Source organism: Lathyrus oleraceus, chromosome 2, assembly GCF_024323335.1.
Source record: "Lathyrus oleraceus cultivar Zhongwan6 chromosome 2, CAAS_Psat_ZW6_1.0, whole genome shotgun sequence".
In the NCBI taxonomy this organism is placed as follows: domain Eukaryota; kingdom Viridiplantae; phylum Streptophyta; class Magnoliopsida; order Fabales; family Fabaceae; genus Lathyrus; species Lathyrus oleraceus.
Window position 1 is genome coordinate 372,758,985 of NC_066580.1, and position 15,503 is coordinate 372,774,487.

The 15,503-nt window shown below is 40.1% G+C and overlaps 1 protein-coding gene across 1 annotated transcript; it reads right to left on the reverse strand.

The window, feature by feature from the left end:
- Positions 1-13,318: 13,318 nt before the first annotated feature.
- LOC127121444 (uncharacterized) lies at positions 13,319-14,953 on the reverse strand (the record flags this gene model as incomplete). The annotated part of the gene is made up of 1 exon (XM_051051933.1): positions 13,319-14,953. A coding segment is annotated over exon 1 (1,635 nt), but the record flags the coding sequence as incomplete, so codon positions are not given.
- Positions 14,954-15,503: the final 550 nt, after the last annotated feature.

The window sequence follows — 15,503 nt, forward strand, 5'->3', positions numbered from 1 at the left end:
TTTCTCCTTTAGTGATCCTTACGAATGGGCATGATTAGTGATAGAATCATTACCTCTTGTGGAGATTGAAACCTTTGATGCAGATTTAAGGAGTGATCACGAACGTTGAATGGTGACAATGCCTCTACTCAGTCCACACGAACGGATTCCTTCAATCTCAGTAAGAGTGAGAAAGAGAGAGTGTAACACCCTTCTAAAATACCCCAAATATTTAATTAAAATAACAACAACAAATATCAGAGTAATTATGCACCAAGGGTGTCACACAACACTTAACAACATAATAACTGTCATGCTCATTATTAAATCAAAACAACATTTTTGCACAATTCGCAGCGGATATAAATCAACTCAACCATTCCACAAACATATAACGTATTACATGAAAAATGGTTCAACAACCGACAATAAACAATTAAAACATCCCGTCCCGATGTTACATCTATCAGAGCATGACCCACTACGGTGACTACACTAGACTCCAAGCACTAGCTTCTACTCAACTCATTGCTCGTTACCTGAAAAATAATTGTAAGGGTGAGTTCCTCAATCGATGTAACAAACATTATAAATTATCATGTTATGTTAAGTAATTTAACTCATTAATCACCCAATATCAACACAACTCATATACATACTTAAGATCAATACCACTGATACACATACAACAAACCAACAGAATGCAACTCTAATGAGACTCGACTCGTCATGCATGTGGTACCATTCGGAGTAAAACTCCCAACTTAAATCATTGCCATTTTAGTGGGCATCAAGGCATAAGCCTTCAACTTTCAACTTAAAATTTTGCCAATCCAGGCCAACGTGGTGTGAGCAAAGCTCCGACTTAATGCATATGAATGTACATGGCATACACGACTTTAAATTGTCAACAACATAATAATAATATCAACACAACAACGTTTTCAACAAAAATCAACTTATAATCAACTTTGGCTCATCAAGCCTCCAACTCAGTATTTTCAACAACTTTAACACAACTGATCAACATATTTGGATCAACATTTCATAACATAAACCCAACAAAATTATTCCTCACGATCAACTAAAATAGGCCAATCACCAATTTTTTTAATTTCCAACAGTGTTAACCGGTTAACGCCCTGGGTTAACCGGTTAACGCAGGACAAAAATACATTTTCTGGCAAAACGCAACAGTGTTAACCGGTTAACGCCCTGGGTTAACCGGTTAACGCAGGCAAAACAGCACATTTCCACAAAATATAACAGTGTTAACCGGTTAACGCCCTGGGTTAACCGGTTAACGCAGACAAAACAGCAGTTCCTGCGCTAACACCAGGCAGAATGCAGAGTTTCCGCATTTTCCGCCGTTGGAGGACTTCCGGACCTCCGATTCAATTTCCGTAAAAAGCTACACGTTCGGGGAAACACGACTCACACAATTACGGACTCAATTACATCTTAAACCCAGTTTATTCATCACAATTTTTTCAGCATTCAACAATCCCAATTAGGGTCAATTCAACGGTTTCTCACTACCCATGACATGTTAATCTATAATACCCATTAAGTGACGATAAACCCCCTTTACCTGAGATAATCCGGCAATCTCTAAGCTTCAAGCTTTTCCGTTCTTCAACCTTTGCTCTTTCTCCACTTTTCACCTTTCAGCCGCTTTCTCTGTTTCACGTGAAAACTCTTTACCAAAAATGAATGACCCTTTTTCTCTTATTCCAACTTATATATTTTCCATTAATTATTATTCCAAATAATAATAATAATAATAATAATAATAATAATCCAATAATTCAATTTATTTAATTAAATTATTAAATATATTATTAACTTAATTAAATAATCCTCTTATTTAATTCGGGGTGTTACAACTCTCCCCTACTAAAAGAGTTTTCGTCCTCGAAAACATACCTCAAGCAAATAACTCCGGATAAGACTCCTTCATCCGACTCTCAAGTTCCCATGTCATGCTTTCGCCCGCAGCTCCCAACCAAACGACTTTAACCAACCCAATCTCTTTTCCTCGAAGAGTCTTTGTTTCACGATCTTCAACTCGCACAGGCTTTGTCTCTACTGTTAAATTATCTCGCACTTGCACATCATCCATACTAACCACATGAGACGGATCTGAGATATACTTCCGAAGCTGCGACACATGGAATACATCATGCAAATTCGAAAGATTAGGTGGTAATGCCATCCGCTAAGTGTAACACCCCGATAATAATAAAATAATTATTTAAAATTGAGTTAATAATTTATTTATTAATTTAATTAAATAATTGGGAATTTTATTATTATTATTTTTGGATTATTATTATTATTGGGATAATATTATTGGGTTTTATTATTTGAGTATATAAGTTGGAATAATAAAAAGTCCTAATTTTTGGGGAAAAGGGTTTTCACGTGAAAAGGAACAGAGAAGCGGCTGAAAGTGGAAAAAGGCAAAGAGGCAGAGCAAGAGAAGAGGAAAAGCTTGAAGCTAACGGAAGTGCCGGATTAACTCAGGTAAGGGGGGTTTATCATCGATTAACGGGTATTATGGGATAGTATGTGATGGGTAGTGAGAAACCATTGAAATTGCCTCTGATTGAATGATATATGTGATGAACTTGTGACTTATTGATGAACGAATTTGGGTGATGATTGATGAGAAATTCGTAGGAATTAGAGGTAGAAAGGTTAACAATTTGTGAAATCGAAAATGTATGATTCGTGTTAGATGTTATGTGTAATATTGTGTGAAATTTGGACTGTGGAAGGGTAAATTGGATAGATCCCGTAGCAGAGGAAGCCATTGCAGATCTGAGAGTTCTGGTTTCTGGTCATACGCGTATGGCACTAGGCAATACGCGTATGAGATGGCTGGTACGCGTATGGCACTAGGCAATACGCGTATGGATGAGGAAGATGATGTTTTGAACGTGTTTTGGTCTCTGTTGGTACGCGTATGGGAATGTGATACGCGTAGCATACGCGTATGGGCGTGGGCATTACGCGTATGGATTTGGTCAGGCGTGGGCAATACGCGTATGGGCATAGGCAATACGCGTATGGGCAGAATTGTGATTTTTCTGTGCTGTTGTTGTGCAGTTTTTGGTTGTTTAGGCTGAGTGATGTACTTAGCTGATGTATGATGTAGCAGGGATCATTTCCCGTTGTTTTGAGTAGTATAGGTATTAGTAGAATGTGCTAATACTGTATTTGATTATGTGGCATGATGTGATATGCTTTTGTGATAAAATGTATTAATGATGTGTGATGATAAGCATGATGCTGTGAATGTATCAGTTATGTATGCATTTGTGAATAGACTGTTTTATGGCTTAGAGTGTGAGCTTATGTCTATTCTTGAATTGTTGCTGTTGTTGTTGCATTGCTAGGTGATTAGCATGCTTATTCTAGCCTTTGGGGCTGTAGCTAATTCCCATGGTGAGGAATTAGTGAGTGAACCATGGTGGGTTTGTTGTTGATGTTTGCATGCTAGATGATTAGTGTGCATAGTCTAGCCTTCGGGGCTGTAGCTAATTCCCATGGTGAGGAATTGGTGAGTGAGTCATTAGATCTCAAATGAGTGGGACTAGTGAGCTTAGTAGCCGTATCTGGATTTGATCGGTGAGCTTGAACTGTATGTTCAAGAATAGTCGGTACCGCATGTGTGGAGTCTCATTTCATAATGAATGTATGGCATATAATATGAATGGATGTATTCCAGTATTATATGTGTGTTATGTGTTGTGTTGTTGATGTTGAGTATGGTTGAGATTATACATATGCTATATGTTACTGTTGAATATGATGTTTGAATGGATATTGCCGTTGCTGAGTGCGTAGTCTGATTAGGGTGAATTGATGTGTTATTTACTTAGCATTACATGTTGCTCTATAATGCTTATTATATTGATTGAGGAACTCACCCTTACATCTATTTTTCAGGTAACGAGCAGTGAGTTGAGTAGAAGCTAGTGCTATGGAGTCTAGTGTCGTCCTTAGTGGGTCATGCTCTGGTAGATGTAACATCGGGAGGGAATGTTTGACTATGTTTTAATTTAGTTGTTGATTCAACTTTACATGTAATGTAGTACATGATTTGAATGTCGATGTTTTGTACCCGCTGCGAATTATGCAAAAGAGTCTTATTTTGATTTAATAAATGAGCATGACAGGATATTTTGATAATTGTTGTGAAATGATTGTGTGACACCCTTCGGGGCATAATTACTCTGATTGATATGTTATTATTTTAATTAAATATTTTGGGGTATTTAGAAGGGTGTTACATTAGTGGTATCAGAGCATAGTCGGTCGAGTCGAGTCGTAATTATTCTGTTTCCCCTGTACGGTATAGGTGTTGTGTAACCTATCAGTACTCATTGTTTCAGTTTGTTGGGTTTTCAGAATAGAGATGGCTGGAAGAGGTAGAGATGATGCTGCAATTGCTGAGGCTCTGGGTATGCTAGCTGGAGTACTTGGAGGAAATCCGAATGTTGTGGGAATGGGAGCTGCTCGTCAACTGAGTGAGTTCCAGAAGAACAATCCTCCAATGTTTAAGGGAGCATACGATCCAGATGGCGCTCAGAAGTGGTTGAAGGAGATCGAGAGAATCTTCCGAGTAACTGAGTGTGCCGATAACCAGAAGGTCAGGTTCGGTACGCATATGCTGTCAGAGGAAGCTGATGATTGGTGGGTTGCTACCCGCACTGAGTTGGAATCTGCTGGAAATGCTGAGATCACTTGGGCTGTGTTCAGAGAGAGATTTCTGAGGAAGTACTTTCCAGAGGATGTCAGAGGGAAGAAAGAAATAGAATTCTTGGAATTGAAGCAGGGTAACCGGTCTGTTACTGAGTATGCTGCTAAGTTCACAGAGCTGTCAAAGTATTATACTCCCTATAGTGAGGCTACTGGGGAATTTTCCAAATGTGTGAAGTTTGAGAACGGGTTGCGTCCCGAGATCAAGCAGGCGATTGGATATCAGCGGATCAGGGTGTTTTCTGATTTGGTTGACTGTTGCAGGATTTTCGAACAGGATTCCAAGGCTAGAGCAGAGAGCTATCAGCAAAGGGTTGATAGGAAAGGTAAGAATCAGATTGATCGTGGAAAACCGTATGCAGCTGGCAAAGGTTTCCAGCGGCAGAGTGGGATGAAGAGGCCTAGTGGGGGAGACTCTAGTGCTCCTGTTAAGTGTTATAGATGTGGTCGGGCTGGACATCGTGTTCATGAGTGTACCAGTGCTGAGATGAAGTGTTTCAAGTGTGGAAAAGGTGGTCATTTGGCTGCAGAGTGTCGGTTGAAGACTGTGACTTGTTTCAACTGTGGAGAAGTGGGTCATATCAGTCCACAGTGTCCTAAGCCGAAGAAAGAGAATCAGTCAGGAGGCAAGGTCTTTGCTTTATCGGGTTCTGAGACTTCTGCAGATGATCGTTTGATCCGAGGTACGTGTTATATTAATGGCTTTCCTCTTGTAGCTATTATTGACACAGGTGCTACTCATTCCTTTATATCTTTGGATTGTGCTGTGAAACTTAAGTTAGAGATATCTAAGATGCTTGGAAGTATGGTGATTGATACTCCTGCGAAGGGTTCAGTGACTACTACTTCAGTTTGTTTGAGTTGTCCTTTGAGTATTTTTGGTAGAGACTTTGGGATAGACCTTGTGTGTCTTCCACTAGTGCAGATTGATGTTATCCTGGGTATGAATTGGTTGGTGTTTAACCGAGTTTCTATCAAGTGTTTTGATAAGACTGTGATATTCCCTGAGATTGAAGAAGGAAAGGATTTGTTTCTATCAGCGAGGCAGGTGAATGAGGAAGTAGCAGATGGGGCAGAGTTGTTTATGCTGTTTGCGACTTTGGAAGCTAAAGATAAACTGGTGATTTGTGATCTGGCTGTGGTGTGTGATTTTCCTGATGTGTTTCCTGAAGAAGTGAATGAATTGCCGCCAGAGCGTGAAGTTGAGTTCTCGATTGATTTGGTACCTGGTACTAGACCGATATCGATGGCTCCATATCGTATGTCTGCTGTTGAGTTAGCTGAATTGAAGAGTCAGCTGGAAGATCTGTTGGATAAGAAATTTATTCGTCCGAGTGTGTCACCGTGGGGTGCACCAGTGTTGTTGGTTAAGAAGAAAGAAGGTACTATGAGGTTGTGTGTGGACTACAGGCAACTGAACAAAGTGACGATCAAGAATCGGTATCCTTTGCCGAGGATTGATGATTTGATGGATCAATTGGTTGGTGCAAGTGTGTTCAGCAAAATAGATTTGAGATCTGGGTATCATCAGATACGTGTGAAAACTGAAGATATTCAGAAGACTGCTTTCAGAACAAGGTATGGACATTATGAGTATTCTGTAATGCCTTTTGGTGTGACTAATGCGCCTGGAGTATTTATGGAGTATATGAATAGGATTTTCCATCCGTACCTAGACAAGTTTGTGGTAGTGTTTATTGATGACATTTTGGTGTATTCGAAATCTGAAGAAGAGCATGCTGAGCAATTGAGAGTGGTTTTGGGAATTCTACGAGAAAAGAAGTTATTTGCTAAACTGTCTAAATGTGAATTTTGGTTAGAAGAGGTTAGTTTTCTTGGTCATGTGATTTCAAGAGGTGGTGTTGCTGTTGATCCTTCTAAGATAGAAGCGGTATCTAAGTGGGAAGCTCCGAAGTCTGTTGCTGAGATTCGAAGTTTTCTTGGTTTGGCTGGTTATTATAGGAAGTTCATTGAGGGATTTTCTAAGTTGGCGTTACCGTTGACGATGTTGACTAGAAAGGGGCAAGCGTTTGTTTGGGATTCGAAATGTGAAGAAGGTTTCCAAGAGTTAAAGAGAAGGTTGACTACTGCTCCTATTCTGATATTACCGAGTTCGTCGGAACCATTTGAGGTTTACTGTGATGCTTCATTGTTGGGTTTGGGTGGTGTGTTGATGCAGAATAAGCAGGTTATAGCTTATGCTTCGAGACAGCTAAGGGTTCATGAGAGGAACTATCCGACGCACGATTTAGAGTTGGCAACTGTGGTGTTTGTTCTGAAGTTATGGAGGCATTATTTGTACGGGTCAAGATTCGAAGTTTTCAGTGACCATAAAAGTTTAAAGTATTTGTTTGATCAGAAAGAGCTGAATATGAGACAGAGGAGATGGTTAGAATTTCTGAAGGATTATGACTTTGGTTTGAATTACCATCCGGGTAAAGCAAACGTAGTAGCTGATGCATTGAGTCGGAAATCATTGCATATGTCTATGTTAATGGTTAAAGAGTTGGATTTAATTGAACAGTTTAGAGACTTGAGTTTGGTGTGTGAGAGTACTCACAATAGTGTTAAATTGGGAATGTTGAAGTTAACGAGTAATATTTTGGATGAGATCAGAGAGGGTCAGAAATCCGATATGCTTTTGGTTGATAAGTTGACTTTAGTGAATCAAGGTCAAGGTGGTGAATTCAGAGTTGATGAGAATGGTGTCTTGAAATTTGGTAATCGGGTGTGTATTCCGGATGTTACCGAACTTAAGAAGAGTATTCTTAAGGAAGGACATCGTAGTGGCCTGAGTATTCATCCTGGAGCTACGAAGATGTATCATGATTTGAAAAAGTTATTTTGGTGGCCGGGAATGAAGAAAGAAATTGCGAGTTTTGTTTATTCCTGTTTGACTTGTCAGAAGTCAAAGATTGAGCATCAGAAGCCGTCTGGGCTAATGCAACCGTTGGCTATTCCAGAGTGGAAGTGGGATAGTATCAGTATGGATTTTGTTTCTGGTTTGCCGAGGACAAGTAAGAATTTTGAGGCTATATGGGTAATTGTTGATAGATTAACGAAGTCGGCTCATTTCATTCCGATCAGAATGGATTATCCGTTAGAGAGATTAGCCGAGTTGTATATTGAGAAGATTGTAAGTTTGCATGGTATTCCGTCGAGTATTGTTTCGGACAGAGATCCTAGATTTACATCGAAGTTCTGGGAAGGTTTGCAGAGGGCTTTGGGAACTAAGCTGAGGTTGAGTTCTGCATATCATCCGCAGACTGATGGTCAGACTGAGAGGACGATTCAGTCATTAGAGGATCTTTTGAGAGCTTGTGTTTTGGAAAAGGGAGGTGCTTGGGATTGTTATTTACCTTTGATTGAGTTCACCTACAACAATAGTTTTCATTCGAGCATTGGTATGGCACCGTTTGAAGCCTTGTATGGTAGGAGATGTCGGACACCTTTATGTTGGTATGAGTCCGGTGAGAGTGCTGTGGTTGGACCGGAGATTGTTCAACAAACTACGAAAAAGATTAAGATGATTCAGGAGAAAATGAGAATTGCTCAGAGTCGTCAGAAGAGTTATCATGATAAGAGGAGGAAGTCACTTGAGTTCCAAGAGGGAGATCATGTGTTTCTTCGTGTTACTCCGATAACTGGTGTTGGTCGAGCTTTGAAGTCGAAGAAGTTGACACCTCGATTTATTGGTCCTTATCAGATTTTGGAGAGGATAGGAGAGGTAGCCTATCGTATCGCTTTACCGCCATCGCTTGCGAATTTGCATGAGGTTTTTCATGTGTCTCAGTTGAGGAGGTACATTCATGATCCGTCGCATGTAGTCCAAATAGATGATGTACAGGTGAGAGATAACCTGACTGTGGAAACATCACCTATGAGGATCGAGGATCGAGAATTGAAGCAGTTGCGGGGTAAAGAGATTGCCTTGGTGAAGGTAGCTTGGGGAGGACCAGCAGGTGGCAATGTGACTTGGGAACTGGAGAGTAAGATGAAGGAGTCTTACCCAGAGTTGTTCGCTTGAGGTATGTTTTCGAGGACGAAAACTCTTTTAGTAGGGGAGAGTTGTAACACCCCGATAATAATAAAATAATTATTTAAAATTGAGTTAATAATTTATTTATTAATTTAATTAAATAATTGGGAATTTTATTATTATTATTTTTGGATTATTATTATTATTGGGATAATATTATTGGGTTTTATTATTTGAGTATATAAGTTGGAATAATAAAAAGTCCTAATTTTTGGGGAAAAGGGTTTTCACGTGAAAAGGAACAGAGAAGCGGCTGAAAGTGGAAAAAGGCAAAGAGGCAGAGCAAGAGAAGAGGAAAAGCTTGAAGCTAACGGAAGTGCCGGATTAACTCAGGTAAGGGGGGTTTATCATCGATTAACGGGTATTATGGGATAGTATGTGATGGGTAGTGAGAAACCATTGAAATTGCCTCTGATTGAATGATATATGTGATGAACTTGTGACTTATTGATGAACGAATTTGGGTGATGATTGATGAGAAATTCGTAGGAATTAGGGGTAGAAAGGTTAACAATTTGTGAAATCGAAAATGTATGATTCGTGTTAGATGTTATGTGTAATATTGTGTGAAATTTGGACTGTGGAAGGGTAAATTGGATAGATCCCGTAGCAGAGGAAGCCATTGCAGATCTGAGAGTTCTGGTTTCTGGTCATACGCGTATGGCACTAGGCAATACGCGTATGAGATGGCTGGTACGCGTATGGCACTAGGCAATACGCGTATGGATGAGGAAGATGATGTTTTGAACGTGTTTTGGTCTCTGTTGGTACGCGTATGGGAATGTGATACGCGTAGCATACGCGTATGGGCGTGGGCATTACGCGTATGGATTTGGTCAGGCGTGGGCAATACGCGTATGGGCATAGGCAATACGCGTATGGGCAGAATTGTGATTTTTCTGTGCTGTTGTTGTGCAGTTTTTGGTTGTTTAGGCTGAGTGATGTACTTAGCTGATGTATGATGTAGCAGGGATCATTTCCCGTTGTTTTGAGTAGTATAGGTATTAGTAGAATGTGCTAATACTGTATTTGATTATGTGGCATGATGTGATATGCTTTTGTGATAAAATGTATTAATGATGTGTGATGATAAGCATGATGCTGTGAATGTATCAGTTATGTATGCATTTGTGAATAGACTGTTTTATGGCTTAGAGTGTGAGCTTATGTCTATTCTTGAATTGTTGCTGTTGTTGTTGCATTGCTAGGTGATTAGCATGCTTATTCTAGCCTTTGGGGCTGTAGCTAATTCCCATGGTGAGGAATTAGTGAGTGAACCATGGTGGGTTTGTTGTTGATGTTTGCATGCTAGATGATTAGTGTGCATAGTCTAGCCTTCGGGGCTGTAGCTAATTCCCATGGTGAGGAATTGGTGAGTGAGTCATTAGATCTCAAATGAGTGGGACTAGTGAGCTTAGTAGCCGTATCTGGATTTGATCGGTGAGCTTGAACTGTATGTTCAAGAATAGTCGGTACCGCATGTGTGGAGTCTCATTTCATAATGAATGTATGGCATATAACATGAATGGATGTATTCCAGTATTATATGTGTGTTATGTGTTGTGTTGTTGATGTTGAGTATGGTTGAGATTATACATATGCTATATGTTACTGTTGAATATGATGTTTGAATGGATATTGCCGTTGCTGAGTGCGTAGTCTGATTAGGGTGAATTGATGTGTTATTTACTTAGCATTACATGTTGTTCTATAATGCTTATTATATTGATTGAGGAACTCACCCTTACATCTATTTTTCAGGTAACGAGCAGTGAGTTGAGTAGAAGCTAGTGCTATGGAGTCTAGTGTCGTCCTTAGTGGGTCATGCTCTGGTAGATGTAACATCGGGAGGGAATGTTTGACTATGTTTTAATTTAGTTGTTGATTCAACTTTACATGTAATGTAGTACATGATTTGAATGTCGATGTTTTGTACCCGCTGCAAATTATGCAAAAGAGTCTTATTTTGATTTAATAAATGAGCATGACAGGATATTTTGATAATTGTTGTGAAATGATTGTGTGACACCCTTCGGGGCATAATTACTCTGATTGATATGTTATTATTTTAATTAAATATTTTGGGGTATTTAGAAGGGTGTTACACTAAGAAACTCTTCCAACCCGTTCTAAGACTTGATACGGACCAATGAAGCGAGGAGTGAGCTTTTTAGACTTCAAAGCCCTCCCAACTCCGGTCACAGGCGTGACTCTCAAAAACACATGGTCACCAGCTTGAAATTCTAAATCCTTCTTCCGCTTGTCATGGTAACTCTTCTGCCTACTCTGAGAAGCTTTCATCTTCTCCCGGATAAACTTCACTTTCTCGGTAGTTTCTCGAACTAACTCTGGTCCAAGTACTACACCCTCACCAGATTCGTGCCAACACAACGGAGTTCTACATCTACGACCATACAATGCTTCAAAAGGCGCCATTCCGATACTAGAATGGTAACTATTATTGTATGTGAACTCGATCAATGGAAGATAAGTGTCCCACGAACCTCCTTGTTCAAGAACACAAGCCCTCAGTAAATCTTCCAATGACTGAATAGTCCTCTCAGTTTGGCCATCAGTTTGAGGATGATATGCCGAACTCAACCTCAACTTAGATCCCAACGAATCTTGCAAACTTTTCCAAAATCCCGATGTAAACCTCGGATCTCTGTCCGACACAATACACAGAGGGACACCATGCAACTTTACAACTACTCGGATGTAAATCTCTGCCAACTTCGCAATTGGGTAAGTGATGTTAATAGGTATGAAGTGAGCCGACTTCGTGAGCCTATCAACGATCACCCAAATCGAATCATGCCCTCGTAAGGTAGCAGGCAGCCCCGTTACAAAGTCCATAGAAATGCTATCCCATTTCCATTCTGGAACTTCCAACGGTTGCATCAACCCAGCAGGCTTCTGATGCTCAATCTTCGACTTCTGACAAGTTAAGCACGCATACACAAAACGAGCCACATCTTCTTTCATTCCGGGCCACCAAAATAATTTCTTTAAATCCTGATACATTTTAGTAGCTCCTGGATGAATACTCAAGCTGCTTCTATGACCCTCCTCTAGAATACTTCTCTTCAAAATTGCGTCGTTAGGAATACAAATTCTTTCCCCTAATTTCAACACACCTCTCGCATCAACCGTAAAGTCACTTTTCTCTGATTGACCACAACGATTAAGGATATCTACTAATTTCACATCCAATTTCTGTGCCTCTCGGATACTATCCATAAAATCATTATTAATCTTTAGCATTCCTAGCATCACACTCTGCGGTGTTACTTCGCAAACCAAACTCATATCCCGAAATTGCTCAATTAATTCCAACTCCTTAATCATCATTGCTGACACATGCAAGGTCTTTCTACTTAAAGCATCGGCCACAACATTTGCTTTTCCTGGATGATAATTCAAACCGAAATCATAATCCTTAAGCAATTCGAACCACCTACGTTGTCTCATGTTCAGCTCTTTCTGATCAAATAGATACTTTAAACTTTTATGATCGCTGAAAACTTCGAATCTGGAACCATAAAGGTAATGCCTCCAAAGTTTTAGCGCAAACACTACAGCAGCAAGTTCAAGATCATGCGTAGGATAGTTCTTTTCATGAATTCTCAACTGTCGCGACGCATAAGCAATTACTTTATTATTTTGCATGAGCACACCTCCCAAACCCATCAACGAAGCATCACAGTAAATTATAAACGGTTCCCCCGGATTTGGCAAAGTCAAAACCGGCGCCGACGTCAATCTCCTCTTTAATTCATTAAAACTCTCTTCGCACTGAACATCCCACACGAAAGCTCTACCTTTGCAAGTTAATTTAGTCAACGGAAGTGCTAACTTAGAAAATCCTTCAATAAATCTTCTATAATATCCAGCTAATCCCAAAAAGCTTCTAATCTCGGTAACCGACTTAGGAGTTTCCCATTGCAATACAGCTTCTACCTTGGAAGGATCTACAGCAATACCTTTTCCTGAAATTACATGGCCGAGAAAACTGACTTCTCTTAACCAAAACTCACACTTGGACAACTTCGCATACAATTTCTTATCTTTCAAAACCTCCAATACTAATCTCAAATGTTCCTGGTGCTCTCCTTCGGACTTAGAGTAAATCAAAATATCATCAATAAATACTACCACAAAATGATCCAGATAAGTATGGAAAATACGATTCATGTATTCCATAAATACTCTCGGCGCATTAGTCACACCGAAAGGCATCACAGAATACTCATAATGTCCATACCGAGTTCTGAACGCTGTCTTCTGGATGTCTTCATCTTTCACTCTGATCTGGTGATAGCCCGATCTCAAATCAATTTTACTGAACACACAAGCACCCACTAATTGGTCCATCAAATCATCTATCCTCGGTAGTGGATACTTATTCTTGATCGTTACTTTATTCAATTGTCTATAATCAATACAAAGCCTCATACTACCCTCTTTCTTCTTTACTAGCAACACTGGAGCTCCCCACGGCGACACACTTGGTCTTATAAACTTCTTCTCAAGTAAGTCTTCCAATTGCTTCTTTAATTCATACAATTCAGATGCCGACATTCTATACGGTGCCATCGAAACAGGTCTAGTACCAGGTACCAGATCAATAGTAAATTCAACTTCCCTCTCTGGCGGCACACTAGGAATTTCATCAGGAAAAACTTCAGGGAATTCTTTCACCACTAACAGTTCCTCTATCTTAGCTTTACTTTCAACCGACAACGTCGCCATCAAAGAAAACATCTGAGCTCCCTCTTTCATCAATTTTCGCAATTCTCTGAAAGGTAATAAGTCAACTCCTTCCTCTTCAGGAGTGGAAAACCTCACCGACTTATGATGACAATTTATATGAACATAATTATACTCTAACCAGTTCATACCAAGAATTACATCCATCCCATCCAACTGCAAACATACTAAATCAACATAGAAATCTCTATCGAAGATCGACAAAGGACATTTTAAACACACCAAAGAAGTAGTTACTGATCCCTTAGCTGGGGTCTCAACAATCATTTCACCATCCAAAGCGGACAATTTTAAACCCAGTCTCCGAGCACAGTTAGTAGAAATAAAACAGTGGGTAGCACCGGTATCAATAATAGTAATTAAAGGAGTACCATTTATGAAACATGTACCTCGGATAAGTCTGTCCTCACAGGAGGTTTGAGTTCCGGTTAATGCGAACACCTTCCCAGTCTGAGATTTCTTTGGCTTCTGACACTGACTTCCAATATGCCCTTCTTCGCCACAATTAAAACAAATCATTTCCTTGTGCTTGCAATCAGCCATTGCATGACCAGTCTTACCACAGCGAAAACACCTCTTTACTTCAGCAGTGCATACATTACTCTTATGACCAGCCTGACCACATTTGAAGCAAACTATACCAGCAGGAGCACCTCCCCTACTAGTCCTCTGAGCCGGAGCAGCTCCTTGTTTCCCTTTTCCCACGGGAGCATCATACGGCTTGCCACGGTTTTGATGCTGCTTTCCCTTGCGGTCACTGACAACCTTGTAATGAGCATTATTGTCTTCCTCAAATATCCTGCAGCTATCAACCAATTCAGTAAAAATGCGTATCTTCTGATACCCAACAGCCTTCTTAATTTCAGAGCGCAATCCGTTCTCAAACTTGATGCACTTTGAAAATTCAGCACCAGCACCAGTGTAATGGGGATAAAATTTGGACAGCTCCACAAATTTCGCAGCATAATCAGTGACAGACATGTTTCCTTGCTTCAGCTCAAGGAACTCGATTTCCTTCTTACCACGGACATCTTCCGGATAATACTTTCTCAGGAATTCCCTACGGAATACATCCCAAGTAATGACTTCACCTGCCACGGTCAACCTCTCGTGAGTCTCTAGCCACCAGTCATCAGCTTCGACTGCTAGCATGTGAGTACCATACCGAACCTTCTGAGCTGGAGTGCAACCCATAACACGGAAGATTCTCTCAATCTCTTTCAACCATCCCAAGGCTGCATCTGGATCATGCTTCCCTTTAAACACCGGCGGATTCTCTCTTTGAAAAGTCGCCAAGCTACGTGATCCAGCATCTCCACCAGCATTTGGCAAGTTCTGCACCGCTTGTGCCATTGCTTGCATTGCGGCAGCCATTGCAGCGTCATTCCTTCCAGCCATTCCAACTTATCAATACAACACAACTTAAAGTTAGACTAGTAACAATACACAATTGTTAGACAGTAACGACACGACAACTGGCCGGACAGACCGACCTGCTCTGATACCACTAATGTAACACCCTTCTAAAATACCCCAAATATTTAATTAAAATAACAACAACAAATATCAGAGTAATTATGCACCAAGGGTGTCACACAACACTTAACAACATAATAACTGTCATGCTCATTATTAAATCAAAACAACATTTTTGCACAATTCGCAGCGGATATAAATCAACTCAACCATTCCACAAACATATAACGTATTACATGAAAAATGGTTCAACAACCGACAATAAACAATTAAAACATCCCGTCCCGATGTTACATCTATCAGAGCATGACCCACTACGGTGACTACACTAGACTCCAAGCACTAGCTTCTACTCAACTCATTGCTCGTTACCTGAAAAATAATTGTAAGGGTGAGTTCCTCAATCGATGTAACAAACATTATAAATTATCATGTTATGTTAAGTAATTTAACTCATTAATCACCCAATATC